General features: G+C 34.9%; 2 protein-coding genes across 2 annotated transcripts; one reads left to right on the top strand and one right to left on the bottom strand.

Annotated features, from left to right (window-relative positions):
- Window positions 1-2498: 2498 nt before the first annotated feature.
- Window positions 2499-5847, bottom strand: LOC125047687 (RNA-binding motif protein, X-linked 2-like). The gene is made up of 5 exons (XM_047646046.1): window positions 5700-5847; window positions 4983-5151; window positions 4613-4732; window positions 4138-4306; window positions 2499-3779 (listed from the first exon to the last, which is right to left on the bottom strand). The coding sequence occupies exons 1-5, from the start codon at window positions 5711-5713 to the stop codon at window positions 3160-3162; spliced, it is 1092 nt and encodes a 363-aa protein (XP_047502002.1). The 5' UTR covers window positions 5714-5847; the 3' UTR covers window positions 2499-3159.
- Window positions 5848-7001: 1154 nt separating this feature from the next.
- Window positions 7002-13762, top strand: LOC125047684 (NEDD8). The gene is made up of 4 exons (XM_047646041.1): window positions 7002-7085; window positions 10868-10885; window positions 11178-11290; window positions 12696-13762. The coding sequence occupies exons 1-4, from the start codon at window positions 7068-7070 to the stop codon at window positions 12787-12789; spliced, it is 243 nt and encodes an 80-aa protein (XP_047501997.1). The 5' UTR covers window positions 7002-7067; the 3' UTR covers window positions 12790-13762.
- Window positions 13763-13960: the final 198 nt, after the last annotated feature.

Here is a 13960-nt window from a genome sequence, read left to right as displayed (position 1 = left end):
AAATCTAATAGATTGTAGTCAGTTCAGTTATTACATGTAAAAGGTTGTTTAAATTGATTACATACATTGTGAATTGTGTTCTGTTTTGACAGCCTGCTGTATTTGTAAACGCATTACTATCTTATATAATAAGATGTATTGACCAGTTAAATCTTTCGTAACATAATGGTCAACAGTATTTATACAACAATAGATTAAATGTGGAGTTGTATAAATAAGAAGTTGCTATTAATAATTAAAACCCATTTTTATGTCTGCTTCTTGAATAAAGAATATTTGGACAGTAAGAATGCCACTATTAACATTTAACTGCAAGTCATCACAACACAAGTTTATTCCAAGAAAGATACTTTCTTTGCCCGAAATAGCAGCATGTTGAGAAGTAGGGATGGTGATCATGATTTATTTGACCATACACTTTTTTCTCATTTATAACTGGATGGTGGTGTTATACTCAAGTTTTCTTCCTCTATACTTGGCCAAATATTTGTATATTGTAGATAGTAGGTATGTTTGATACGACAGAGAAGAAATAGGGGATAGCTTTGGTGATACAAAAGAGGCTATCAATTTAACACTTTTTTCAAGTGGACACAAAAGATAACTCTTTATTTTATGTAATGATTCTCTGTCTTTTTGACTGAAAGAAAGATAATTCAAATAGGTCACAAATTAGCTATGGATATATTCTTCTAAGAAACTATTTTGATACAAGTGAGTTGTCTTTTGTAAAGCATTTGTATAAATTTCTTAATTCATAACTGATCTGTGGTTTATTCTAACTGCATACTGGGACATTATAGGTCATCATGGTGAATGTTATGCTTTATAGATATTTTAAAATGCCAAGTGTGCCATGAACTGTGTAGAGGCATAGATAATCACACATGAATAACATGCATACTTGGATCTATAGTGTTCCATGGCTGTGTATGTATTATTTGTGCTTGATTGGGTGCTCGCATCTAGGGTTATGGGTCAGCTGGGATTGTTTCTAATCACCCTTTAAATGCCTAATTATAGAGGTGAAAATTTGCTCTAATGCACTGAAGTGAATTGTGTGTGTATTACATACATAAATAATTATGTATGGCTGTTTTTTGCTTGTGTGTATTCAGATGGAAATACCATTGTTATAATGTACAGTATTTTGTAGTTAGAGCTTTGTGAAATGGTTAAACAGGCAACTGAAGATATAGATATATATATATGTATGATAAGTTCCACAGGTTGATGGTATAAAACAAATGCTTTGTTTGAATCATCTTTTGATACTCTTGCTGGTGAACTCATGGTATATGAATGCTCCTGTCAAACCATAGTATTTTTGTACTGTGTTGTTCATTATGTTTCATAGGGAGTAACACATACAACTAATGTGACCAAAGAATATTCCTTAGATTACTGTATTTCTTTCCAACTAGACTCTGCAGAGAAATGTCTTCTGTAAAGTTTATATATTCTTCTTCAACACTATTATTGTATGCAATAGAAAATGTAGCAGGCAGTAATAATGTTTTAATATTTAATATAGGAAAGGTATAAGGTGAGAAACAAGAAGATACATAGATGACATGCTTTGATTTATAACTTCATAAGGGTGTCATGGAATTCTGATGAAGATATAAATCTGTCAAATATACTTCCATCTTGATGAACTCATTCATTCTCACATACCTTTTCATTTGTCACAAGTTTACCAGATCATATATTTTTTTCTATCTTTCTCCTTGTCTTTTTCATTTTCTTTTAATTTTTATAGAATGGAGGATGACATGTTCTATACATTGCCTGTATTTGTGTATCGCAGACAAAGAATATAACAACGAGGATATCGTGGAAGTTTAGCAGTCAGCCTTCCCTTAATAACATGTACTAAGGATACTTTTGTAAGCTCATATACAACGATTTTGTACCTGTACATACTTTTAATATAAATATTTGAATACAACTGAGTTTCATTTGAAAATGTCCTCATTAATGTAAACATATGCCATTTACAGGATTATTCCGTGTAATAATACTTGGGCTTACTAATAGCAAGACATTCTAGTAGTCACTGTATTTGCTTGTTTTCCTATCATGCATTTACAATATCATAATGTAGCAATCTTCTGTCAAACTCTTGCCGACGGGTACGACGGGTAGACACGTGCTATGCCCACTGTTAGTATTTGTTTGATTGTTTTTACACATAGATGGCTATACTTGTACTAAGTCACCAATGAGCCAGTTACGAGTACTGCCTGTCTTGCCTGTTCACCCTTTTCTTTGATTTACAAAATATTTTACGTTATCTTATTTTGCTGTTACTAATATTAAAAACATTATAATAATTATAAAGTTTATAATAAAAATAACACCATCGATATTCATAGCACTAGTAAAAAATACGTTTTTCCCGCCAATTCAAATCAGGTAAGGTCACAAGGTCTACTAATTGACTCCTTTATGGCTAAGCACTAGCAGAGCCATCTATGGGCAGACATTTCACAAAAAAATATAGAAAATGGGCACAGCATTTTCCCCATTTTTTGTTCATTCTCCCCGGCAGCATTGGGTTAAAAGTGACATAGCAAGTTTTCACAATCACTGTTCATATTCACAAAATACTTTTACTTATCCTACTGTACATCAGCAATAATTTTCAAATTCCATGACTGAACCTTACCTACCATGCATATTTATGAGAAATGTTTTTTTTTTCTCATTTTTTCTAAGTTTCACCTTACAGTCAAGCCTCTATGATAAGTATGCCAGATCTTCAACACTTCTCTTATGAATAAACCATTTCATGTAAAATGAAAGAAAAAAATCAAGAATATGTTTATTTCATACATCATGACATGAACACAATCTAGTTCAAAACAAAAATAATAATAAAAGAATTCTTAAAAATGAATAGAAACAAGCCACATATATTAATTCAAGTTAATATATCACTTGCACCTGGCATATGGCTCTTAAAAATGAATAGAAACATGCATCATGTTAATTCAAGTTAATATCTCATTTGCATCTGCTGCATGGCTGTCTGTAAACAATGTTAAAAACCACATCTCAATAATGAAATTCTAAAAACATTAGAAAATATTGTTTCATAATTGAAGATACATGTCTTTATAAAAAGAAATAATTTTTTTTTCTTTAATCTTTTAACTATCTTCTACCCCTATATCTACCTCTGTCTGGACTTCTGTTGTGGCTGCCGTACCTACCACCCCTATTGCCCCCTCTTCCCCGGTCCTCCCCCTGCCTGTAGCCGCCTCTCCCCTCCTGCCTGTGATCCCTCTCCCTTCTCTCCCTATCATCCCTCTCCATTCTGTGTCTGTTGTATTCTCTGTCTCGGTTGTCCCTGTTATCCCTCGTGTCTCTATATCTCTCCTGGCCTCTGTCTCTCTCGCGGTACCTGTCCCTATCGCTATCTGGTCTCGCATGTTCGTACTTTTCGTAGCCTGGGTCCCTCTTTTCCTCCTTCACTTTAAAGGTCCCGTTGCCATATTCCTCCCTCCTTGCCCTGTTCTTCCTCCTCTCTCTTTCGGAGTCTCCGCTGTCGCTCCCTGATTCTGATTCGTCTCTGCTTCTCTTCTTTTTCTTCTTCTTTCTCTTTTTCCTGTAGCTGTCATCATCACTATCACTATCTGAGGATGATGAACTGTTTGATTCTGATGACGATGACGAGGATGAAGACGATCGCCTCTTTTTCTTTTTCTTTTTCTTGTCCTTCTTCTTCTTCTCCTTCTTGACCTTCCTATCTGTATTTTCTTTCTTGATTTTTTCTGTTTAATAAAAAATTGAAGGCCAAAAGGTAATTAAGCAAGAATTTCTTTAAAAATGTTGATATAATTTCAACAGACTTTTCAGCAGTTACAAAAACCCAGCAATAATATGATTAGTAACGATTATGAATGTATGAGAATACAAAAAAAATTGTCACTTTCCATTACAGCTAAAAAGTAAGAAAAAAAAAAAAAAAAAAAAAGGCAGAAAGAAAGATAAAATAACTCATAAAAAAATTAAATCTACCTATAGCATCAAGACTTGATTCTAAACATAGGATCCACTCGGAACATTTACAAAACCACCAACCACCAACCCCATTCACTTCACCATCCCTACCTAAGCAAAGCCACTCACCTGGAGGTATCACCATCAGTTCCTCTTCTTCCTCCTGCTCTTCCACAGGAATGATTTTCGGGGCACAGCCTTCTATCAGCAACTTCTGCTGCTCCTCGGACATGTCCTCCCTCATTTTGGGCACCTTGTATTCCTCCACGTGGTCGACCCTGATGATGCGGCCCACTAGCTGAAGTTGCAATGAGGAAAAGAAGTGTGAAAGAGAAATTTATTTTATCTTTTATTTATATTTATTTTCTTCTCCAAAAAACTTAACTGTAGGTACACATAATGACAATGATGATTTTTGTAAGGGGTGGGGGGTACAGGCCTTTAATTTGGTAGGGAAGTGGGTAAATTTCATCACATATTTGCCAAATATGGGAAGAGAACAACATCCCAAACATTCCCCTTGGTACCTTGGTATGTCACTAGCTTCAAACTACAACCTCAAGCCATACAAATATCTACATATTTTACTATTCTACAGACTTACCTTTATGCCATTTAGGTTGTCAACAGCCAGAATGGTTGAGCGTTGATCTTCATAACACAAAAACGCAAAGCCCTTACTCTTTCCCGTCTTTTTGTCTCGCACCAGATTAATACTCACAACCTGAAAAACCACCAAAATACATAAATGTAACACCCAGTAGGCCTACTAATATAAATAAAGATGATGGGCCGACTATATCTTTAAGGATTCTTATACAGTGGTGTGACTTAGCAAAAATTTTGAAAAAAATATCAGATTCATAAGATATAATAAACTTTATGACATATATTCAAATCTCAAAAAATACCAATATTTTTCTCTCTCTCCCTTCTCCTTATACAATACATTAAGGAAAAAACAACGACCTCACCTCTCCATACTGAGAGAAGACACAGATTATATCTCCTTCGGTGAGCTCATAATTCAGCCCTCCGAGGAAGAGCCAAGCGCTGTCTCGGTACTGCTGATGCCACGACTGCTTGATGTTGACACCCAGCTCTAGCTCGCGCTGGCTCAATTTCTGGATGTTTTTCACATTCCTTAAATGCAAAAGAAAATAGGTTATCATCTTATAAAGTGTTATTTTTAGATTCTCTGCTTCTGATATTCAAAGTTTACCAATAAGACAGGATTCAGTAAGAAACAGTAACTACTAGTCGTTAATGTGTCGATATGAATGACGTTGCCGCCCAACAAAGGACTATTAATGATGTCCTATCAATCGGCAAAAATCAATCAACGACTAAGCCCTAACTACAATACAAAATAACAGATGTACCAAGCTTATGCAAATTACAGTTTACTACTTTGGTTTATGCTAATCGTTTCTGTTTAGTTTATATTTGCTAGAACAACAAAGACTGGGCTTCCTCTAAAAATAAACAATGTCCCAGACTTCAACCAGAAAGAGATACAAACTCAACATTTCCAAACATCCTTCTAAACGTAATGCAATTCCCAAAACCGCACAAAACCATCATAAAACCCCAAAAAACGTCATCAAAATATTCGAAATACGATATCTTCTCCTTCCAACCTCATCTCGCATCCCTCCAGTCCTTCCCAAATCCTTCATTAAACCACTTACGTCAAGGGATTCATCGTGATTTGCTCCCCGGAATCTCCCTCACTCCATAAAGCCTCCGGAAATCAGCCTCGAGTCGGAATTTCCTTGATAAAAACGACCTAAAATAAACGTTTTCGAAGCCGACCCTCACGGCGTTTGATGTGGTCGCTTACACTGCAAAACCTCGGGGATCGTGGCCGGATTTATTATTATTATTATAATCATTATTTTTTATTATTATTATTATAATTATTATTGTTGTTGTTGTTGTTGTTGTTGTTATTATTATTATTATTGTTATTATTATTATTATTATTATTATTATTATTAGTAGTAGTAGTAGTAGTAGTAGTAGTAGTAGTAGTAGTAGTAGTAGTAGTAGTAGTAGAAGTAGTATTAGAGTAGTATAATTTTTGTTATTATTATTATTATTATTATCATTATTATTATTATTATTATTATTATTATTATTATTATTATTATTATTATTATTATTATTATTATTATTATTATTATTATTATTGTTGTTGTTGTTGTTATTGCTATTGTTGTTGTTGTTATTATTATTATTGTTATTATTATTATTTCTTGTATTTTGTGATTTGTTTAGTAAGTTTGATATAGTAAATACGATTTCGTCGAGTTATTTTTTCTTAAATTTGTAATGTTTTTATCTCTAATGTCTGTGTTTTTAACTTTTTTGTATTTATCATTTCTTGTATTTTGTGCCTTGTTGGATAAATTTGATTTAGTTTATGTCGAATTGTGTGTGTGTTTTATTTTATTTTTTTTATGTGTATATGTATGATATTTGGTTTGTTAATGGGTTAAACTTTTTGAAAATATATTAACAATGGAAGAAGAAACTGCTTGACTTGACATTTCTCTTATAAAATAATGTTTTACTTATTTGTCCAATATATCAAAATGAGATACATTTAGAATAAATAAATATAGCTTATATGTCAAATTTATCAAGATTAGAATGTGGCTGTAATCAAGAACGCAATGTAAAGTCAACTAAATTATTTTTTGATTGTGTTTCGTTGATAATGTTAACTTAAAATGGTGAGAAATATTATATATTTATATAAATTCCATAAGAACTCCTGAAATATTTCTGGGCATGAAAGTCATCGTTTGCGAAGTCATTCCGGGTTATGTAAATGTGTAAAAAATTATAGATATAACCAGAAAAAAACCTTAATAGTTTTATTAAATGCATTTATAATCATTCATGATAGTCCGCTTATTATAAAATACGACCCTAATAACTATAACTGAAGTAAACCACAAATATATATCTCCAAGTCGCAACCTGGAACTAGACCGCCCGAAACTTCAAGGCCCGAGTGGAAGGAGAAAAAAGATCGGAAAAAATCCCTCAAAATGCTGATCAAAGTGAAGGTAATTACAGTAATTAGAGACATTAATTTAAATGCTTTCTTTTATACTCCAGAGTCATGGTTTAAAAGCGAGATATTGACAGGTATTAAGCGTGTAAAGGCGAAAGGAGAGGCGAGTGTCTTCCCCGGTTCGGGAAGTTGACAGAATGTTTTGATTTTTTTCTTCATTAAATTACTCGATTATTTTGATCTTGTGAGTTATTTGGAAATCGTTAGTGAAAGCTGCGGGAATTGTTCTTTGTATTCCGTGTATGTTGTCTTTCATGATGTGTTTTTATTGTGTAATGATCGTGGAAATAGAATCCCTTGTCTGTTCTCGGCTTGATTGTTATTGTCTCGAATAATTAATGTAAAGAATTATTTTTTGCACATTATTTGCGATTTATGTGACCTACAGGCTCCCCAGTTATGACGTTAGATATTTTTGGAAACGCTAGTTTTGTAATTAGAAATCGGAGTAAATATGTTTTTTAGCAAAGTCGAGTTCAGTACAAATTTATGATTAATCCACCGTGCCAGCTGGGTGATTTTGCATCGAACCGCGTCAAGTAGTGTTCTTTCATGAGCACAGAGGTGTACAAACCTTAATGTATTTCATGTTTGTGCAAGATAGTTATGACTGGTTTCTTTTTTGAAAGTAGGGCATGAAGGAGGTTATTGAGCTCAGTTCTGCCTTTGCTACGTGGTTAAGATTTGCTTTTACTGTTGGTTAAAAGAGCAAAAAGATTCATGCATGAGGCTTACGTGAGCGGCCACTCTGCTGGGTGGATGCATAAAGGCTGGACGCATGCGAACACATGTGCATGGTGGCGAGACTCTATACCTCCTATTTGCAAAGTTATTTACTCTTTTTACACTTAAGCACTTTTAGCTCTTTGGCCATTTTCCAATGTCCAGATTTGCCATTTGATTTACATTATCTAGATTGTAATTATTATTTTTTTTTTTTTTTCTTTGAACAGACTCCCATGATCTCTCAAGGTAGTCTACAACTCAGTGCAAACTGTATAACACTATGTTACTTTTGTCATTATTCAAATTTTTTATAATATTCAATTTCTTGTAAAACAACCTGTGTCGCCGCTGACGGCACCAAGAATATGATGCTGAGTGTGGCACTCTTCCAGTCATGGCTCACAGACCTTACATTCACACTCATACATCGATGGGAATAATGCTAAATTGCCAAATGAGTGAAATAAACCTCCCAGTAGGTTTGTGCACTTGTGGCAATTTCTTTGACTGCAGGCCTACATTTTCTTAGAGCAGTTATTTTTTCATTTGTAGTGTTACTGCATTGTGTTTTGTATGATTTTACCTTCTTCTTCTGTGTCCTATTCAGGATAATTTCTACTTTTCTCTCCGTTCCACTTTGTCTTTCTACATCAAGTCTCTGTTAATCTTGAGGGTATAGACACACTAAGCTACTGAAATTCGAAGTTGATATTCTTGTAAAAGATGAAATGTCGCAGTCATTGGTACAAGAAATAATCTGCAGAAACAGACAGGAAATAGATCACAAAAAGTGCTGCTCACAGCCTAAGTCCACTCAGTGCCAGAATTTCAACTCCTCATGCATACTGAGGTGAAAACAATCCATCAACCTTCCCCTCGAGCAATGACCGAAGGGCACACAGTCATGGCAACTTACATTGTTGAATTAATTTTGTGACATGGAGTCGGGCGCCGAGTCTCTAGCTAGTGTGTACCATAAAGAATTATCCAAAAACTTGTCATCAGTACATCATATAATCTGCATGCCCAGATGGTAATGCCACAAATAAAGGAAAAAGAAGCCTGGAAGCTCAAAGCCTGAATCCATTTGTTGCTCCTAAGTTTCAGCTTTGTCTTGCCCCCAATCAACCCTCCCCTCAGGCTTTGGGCATGCACAGTCATGGCAACTTAAATTGTTGAAAAAAATTGGTGATGTTGAGTTTGGGACTTAGTCTCTAGTGAGTGCATCCATTTTGTAAAGACCTATTGAAATGTCTTCTGTTATTTCTTTGGGGGTCTTTGGGGTATAAAATTGTTAATGTTGGTACCTTTTTTGATGAAAAACACCAGGATGGTCTTTTGCTGGAAAGCCAATCTTATGTGTTCTTTAAGGACATTACCATAGTGAAGAACAGGTAATGGCCCACAATAAATCTGCATCAAGTAGACCTCTTGGCCTTTGTTTTAGCAGTCACATTAAAACCTGTCATAATGTAAATTTTTTCCATCAAGTTTGTGTTTTCATTTGAATTTTGTATAAGCAAACCCCCCAAACCCCATTCCTGTTGTTGCTGTGGGGGGCTTAGAAGATAGCCCAATATTGGGGATCTCCCCACCTTGGGCCTCAGCCCTTGGCTCAACCAATTCTGCAGTCTTTTCTTCTCCTGATTTCCTTTTCCTTCTCTTCTCCAACTCCTTATGTCTATTGTAAAGCACACATTTTATCAAGAACCAAGATATTTGTGAGTGGGACTTTCGGGATTTAAAAACACAAAGTAATACCATTAGGTACAGAAAACAATCTGAAAAATGTAATCCTATAGTAGCTTACCAGGGATGCACCTGCAGTGACTCAAGCCTCTGTGCCTTTGCCAGTCTAGCAATAGGACAACAAACCTCCATCATGCATATTCTGGGAAGACTGAGCATGTAGATCTGAGGTGGAAGTGGCATTGTGATCATTGAGTTGAATCTCTTATTAAATGCAGTCTTAAGTTTAAAAATTACCATTTCCCTAGGTTTTGAAGTTGATTTTGTTTGTGAGAATAAGCATAAAAGTCACAGGATGTTACAAATTAATAAGTTTAAAAAGTAACTTAATTCCTTACTTCAGAAATAATGGACTGAATACTGAAATCAACATTTTTTACTGTTGGACAGTAGTTTATTCTACTGCTTGGACCCATTTTTCTCACTTTTAATTTGGTAAATATGACTACGTAACACCCATGGTATTTCTTTTAAAAATACTGCAAACTAGCTATGATCTGTAAATGCTGATCCCCAGTATTGTTACTGTAACAAGCAAATGCAACATTCTCTGCATTTTACTGCAGGCACAGGCCAGAAACCTATGGCATTATGTTAAGGTTAGATACAGCTTGCTTTGGTTATTTATTTGACAATAACTTGCCAGGGAGGTCTACAAGCTCTGTTCCAGAATATGCATGGTCAAGGTTTTGGCCTTTGGCAGAGCGCCAAAGCATTTACAACACTCTTTTTCAGATTTTGATACAGTGTTTGTTGTGAGAATTCTGGTATATCTTAAACTAAAACTAAAATAATACACTAGGGGAGTGGGAGTAGCACAAGAAAAAGAAAGTGACAAATAGACATAGTACTGGCCCTTCGTTTTCATACCCAGAGTGACCTAGGTTTGAGGCCCAGTCAGGGAGGGTTGTTATATATCTATATCAATGCAGCATTGCAGTATTCTATCTTTCAGACGTAAACAAATATAAAGACACATGACGATACAGAGAGAGAGAAAGTAAAAGGAGAAGCAGAGTGAGGGAGGGTAGTGGAATTAATTCATGGTGACTGAGCTTGAACACTGTGCTTTAATATGAGAATGAAATAAGAGCTCTGGCAAACCTGGACAAATGTCATGGTTTGTAAACCCCTTCCTCTGTTGTTGCATAATTACTCTTAGTAAAGGTCTGAAGTGTGTGTTGCTAAAGGCTATCATATCTTCAAATGTTTATTATATCCATCAGTAGGGATAAACTGTTGTTATGTGATATTTAACTGTACTGGTTTTCTCACTAATTCTTTTTTCTTTCCTTTCAGACCCTGACTGGAAAGGAGGTTCGTATACATGTGATGCTTAAGCAAGATTCTTTACAGTACTCATGTCTTGTTCAGATTTTTAAATGATATTCTGTAATGAAATAAGTCCAGCCCATAATTTGATAAGTACATGCAATTCTTTAATTCTCCTTAATGTGCTTAGAAAACACACCACTACATTTTGCATAATTACAGAGTATAAAAGATGCTGCATAATTGAAATACATTTGTAAAAATCTGTAGACATCATCATGTGTATATATATATTTATATATATTTTTTTTCTTTCTTTCATTTTCCTCTTTTAAAGATTGAGATTGACATTGAGCCGACAGACAAGGTTGAGCGAATCAAGGAGAGAGTGGAAGAGAAGGAGGGCATTCCTCCCCCCCAGCAGCGACTCATTTTCTCAGGAAAGCAGATGTAAGGCGTAATTTTATTTGTAATATAATGCAACGGAAAGGAGTAATAAACATTCTTTTAGGGGAATCCATAAGGCCTGGCTTATTTTCTTTCTTGTTGAGACCTGTGCAGGTTTTTTTTTTTTTTTTTGTTCTTTCTTTTCTTTTCTTTTTTTCTTTATTTTCATGTTTTTTGTTGTTGTTTTTTCTGTTGTTATAGCCATTATTATTGTTTTGGGGGGAAGTTCAGTAAACTAAAACCAAGGTGTGTGGTATAAAATAAAAAATTGTTTTTCAAATGAAATAATCTTGCCAATATTTCACATAGGGGAAAAAATGACATATAATCCACACAGTGTAACAGTATGTGCTCTTTTATTTTGTGAATTTGGTTCTGAGCAGTGTCTTGAAGGCATCATTTCGGTAACACCCCAGGATTACACTGTGCCACATCCACCCAAATTGCCAGATCTCAGTTTCATTGAGAATGTTTTGCTAGCCATGGGCAGAGACTTCCCCTAAGATTATATCCACAATTGTTCTATTCTTGTTGTCCAAGCAATTATGTATTGGAGCGATTGATGGACGCTAGTTAATGGCAGCATTAGTGGCATCTATACCACTAGACTTGCCAGCGTTCACTAAGCTGGTGGCAGTAACATGAAATATTAATAGTATTATACATTTCAAATCCCTACATTTTTTTAGTGGAGCCTAGTGAAGTAAACAAAATTTACAAAATTAGTTATTCTTGGGGTATGTTAAGCTATAACTGGATCTATACAGGTGTAATTAGTAAAAAGAATTAAAAACTATGGCTCTTAGGGAGACAACTGCCCCCCCCACCCTGCAACCTCTCTCCCAAGTCAGGGATACCATTATCAGGTCGAACTCATGGCACTTTTTCCAACAGTTTTTGTCATTGTATCATTGTTAAATCAGAAAGAGTAAAGATCTTTCTCAATGACCACATGGAAGCATGGTCACTTGTGATAGGAATTAAACAGTGTGACAAGATTAAAGTATAGACTGCAGAATGTTGTGGAGACTTTATCCCCATGTGAAAACTCCTTTAGACAATGATGCATTGCTGTTCTTTTCAGGAAATGTAATTGTTTGTAATTCTTGGGATAAATTCATTAGTGCAAATCTTTTTATCATTAAAATTCTTCCAATCTCTGCTTTCTTGTACATTATTTTCTTTTGGTGATCTGACTTTCTGTTTACCTTTGGATTGAGTGTTATGAAAATTTTAACTTTATTTTTTTATTTCAGATTGTTTTTAATTTTCTTTCCTTTACTTTATTTTACCCCCCCCCCCCCTTTTCTTAAGTATCACTACAGAAGATATTTGTGAAAGGGAATATTTGTATTAATAGTATCCCTATGGGATCCCTGAATCAAGCGGAACTTTTCATCCTCCTCAGGAATGACGAGAAGACGGCAGCAGACTACAAAGTCCAGGGTGGCTCTGTGCTCCATTTAGTGTTGGCTCTGCGAGGTGGATGCCCCCAGTGCTAGGCTGACTGTGATTTTAGGAGAACCCCTTCTCACCCTCTCGCTTGCCAGAGTAAGGAGAAGCATGTTAGCTCTGCCAGGGACAAGATCTCAGTCAGAACTGAATGTGATCGACAGAGAGCTGTGGTAGCTGAAGCCAGTTTGATTAGCAAGTGGGAAAGCCTGACTAGGTTTTTTTTTCTCTCTCTCTCTCTCTCTCTCTCTCTCTCTTTCTTTCTTTCTTTCTTTCTCTTTCCTTCTTTCTCAGTCTCCTTTTTTTCAAACTGCAGCTTAAGAAAATGTAGGATCCCAATACCACTTTTGACAATGTTGCTTGGGCATTACAGCTTGCTAAAGAAAATTAATGTTTCAAAGTGGAAATTATTTTATATAAATACTTGCTATACACCAACAAGTAAACTCACCAGTGTTAGCACTGAATGTTAAACCAATTGAACCTTAAATTTAAATATTTTACTGTTTTTATGATATATAATTGTCAGAACCAATGGACAACTCATTTAATTCAACTTCATTTCTATGCATATTAATGAACTTATTGTCAGTGGATACATTTTATAGTTAAACATACATGCTTTGTAATCATTAGATTTTGTAAGATCCAAGTCTCATGCTTCACAGTTCAGTTTAGACCTTGGTAGGTATAATACCTTTTCAGCCATATGAAACATACTCCATCGTCAGTGGTTGAAATAAGCATTAGTCACGTTGCTTCTTTTCCCATTTCCCTTTCCCGTCCCTTTTGCAGTGTGCTTATCTGGAGTTACTGATGTTCGCAGTTGACAAAGAGAACAGTTGCAACCACTGTACTTGAAGATCGAAAAAAGTAAATGGATTTCAGTGATTTTATTTATTCTGTCAATTACATTTCATTTAATCCTATCTGAAGAGTTGTACTCAGTGAGTTTTCAATTGATGTTCAGTGTGTATGTCTTCTAATATGTTAAGATAGTCAGGAATACAATTTTTTTCTAAAGACATTGTTTTCTTAACCTTTGATTACTGTGCAAGGTAGTTTGAGTAATCATGAGAAATTAGGAGCTGTAGTTGTGTCAGTATGTTTTCCCAAAGGATTATGTTACTAAAAGGCAGATATATACCAATTGGTTATCTGTTCATAATTATTTTAAAGGATTTTGATTCTGAAGAGACGAGAAGAAATAGATGGAAGTTG

The sequence above is a fragment of the Penaeus chinensis genome, chromosome 41, assembly GCF_019202785.1.
Source record: "Penaeus chinensis breed Huanghai No. 1 chromosome 41, ASM1920278v2, whole genome shotgun sequence".
NCBI classification, from domain to species: domain Eukaryota; kingdom Metazoa; phylum Arthropoda; class Malacostraca; order Decapoda; family Penaeidae; genus Penaeus; species Penaeus chinensis.
The sequence above is the reverse complement of the archived record's forward strand: the minus strand, read 5'-3'. Positions and strand labels throughout refer to the sequence as shown.

Excerpts from the sequence above, each read along its gene's own strand:
- LOC125047684 (XM_047646041.1), top strand. Across the intron at positions 11,291-12,695 it reads ATTTTCTCAGGAAAGCAGAT|GAATGACGAGAAGACGGCAG; the intron begins GTAAGGCGTAAT and ends CATCCTCCTCAG.
- LOC125047687 (XM_047646046.1), bottom strand. Across the intron at positions 4,733-4,982 it reads TCTTCTCTCAGTATGGAGAG|GTTGTGAGTATTAATCTGGT; the intron begins GTGAGGTCGTTG and ends GTGGTTTTTCAG. Across the intron at positions 3,780-4,137 it reads ACTGATGGTGATACCTCCAG|AAAAAATCAAGAAAGAAAAT; the intron begins GTGAGTGGCTTT and ends TTTATTAAACAG.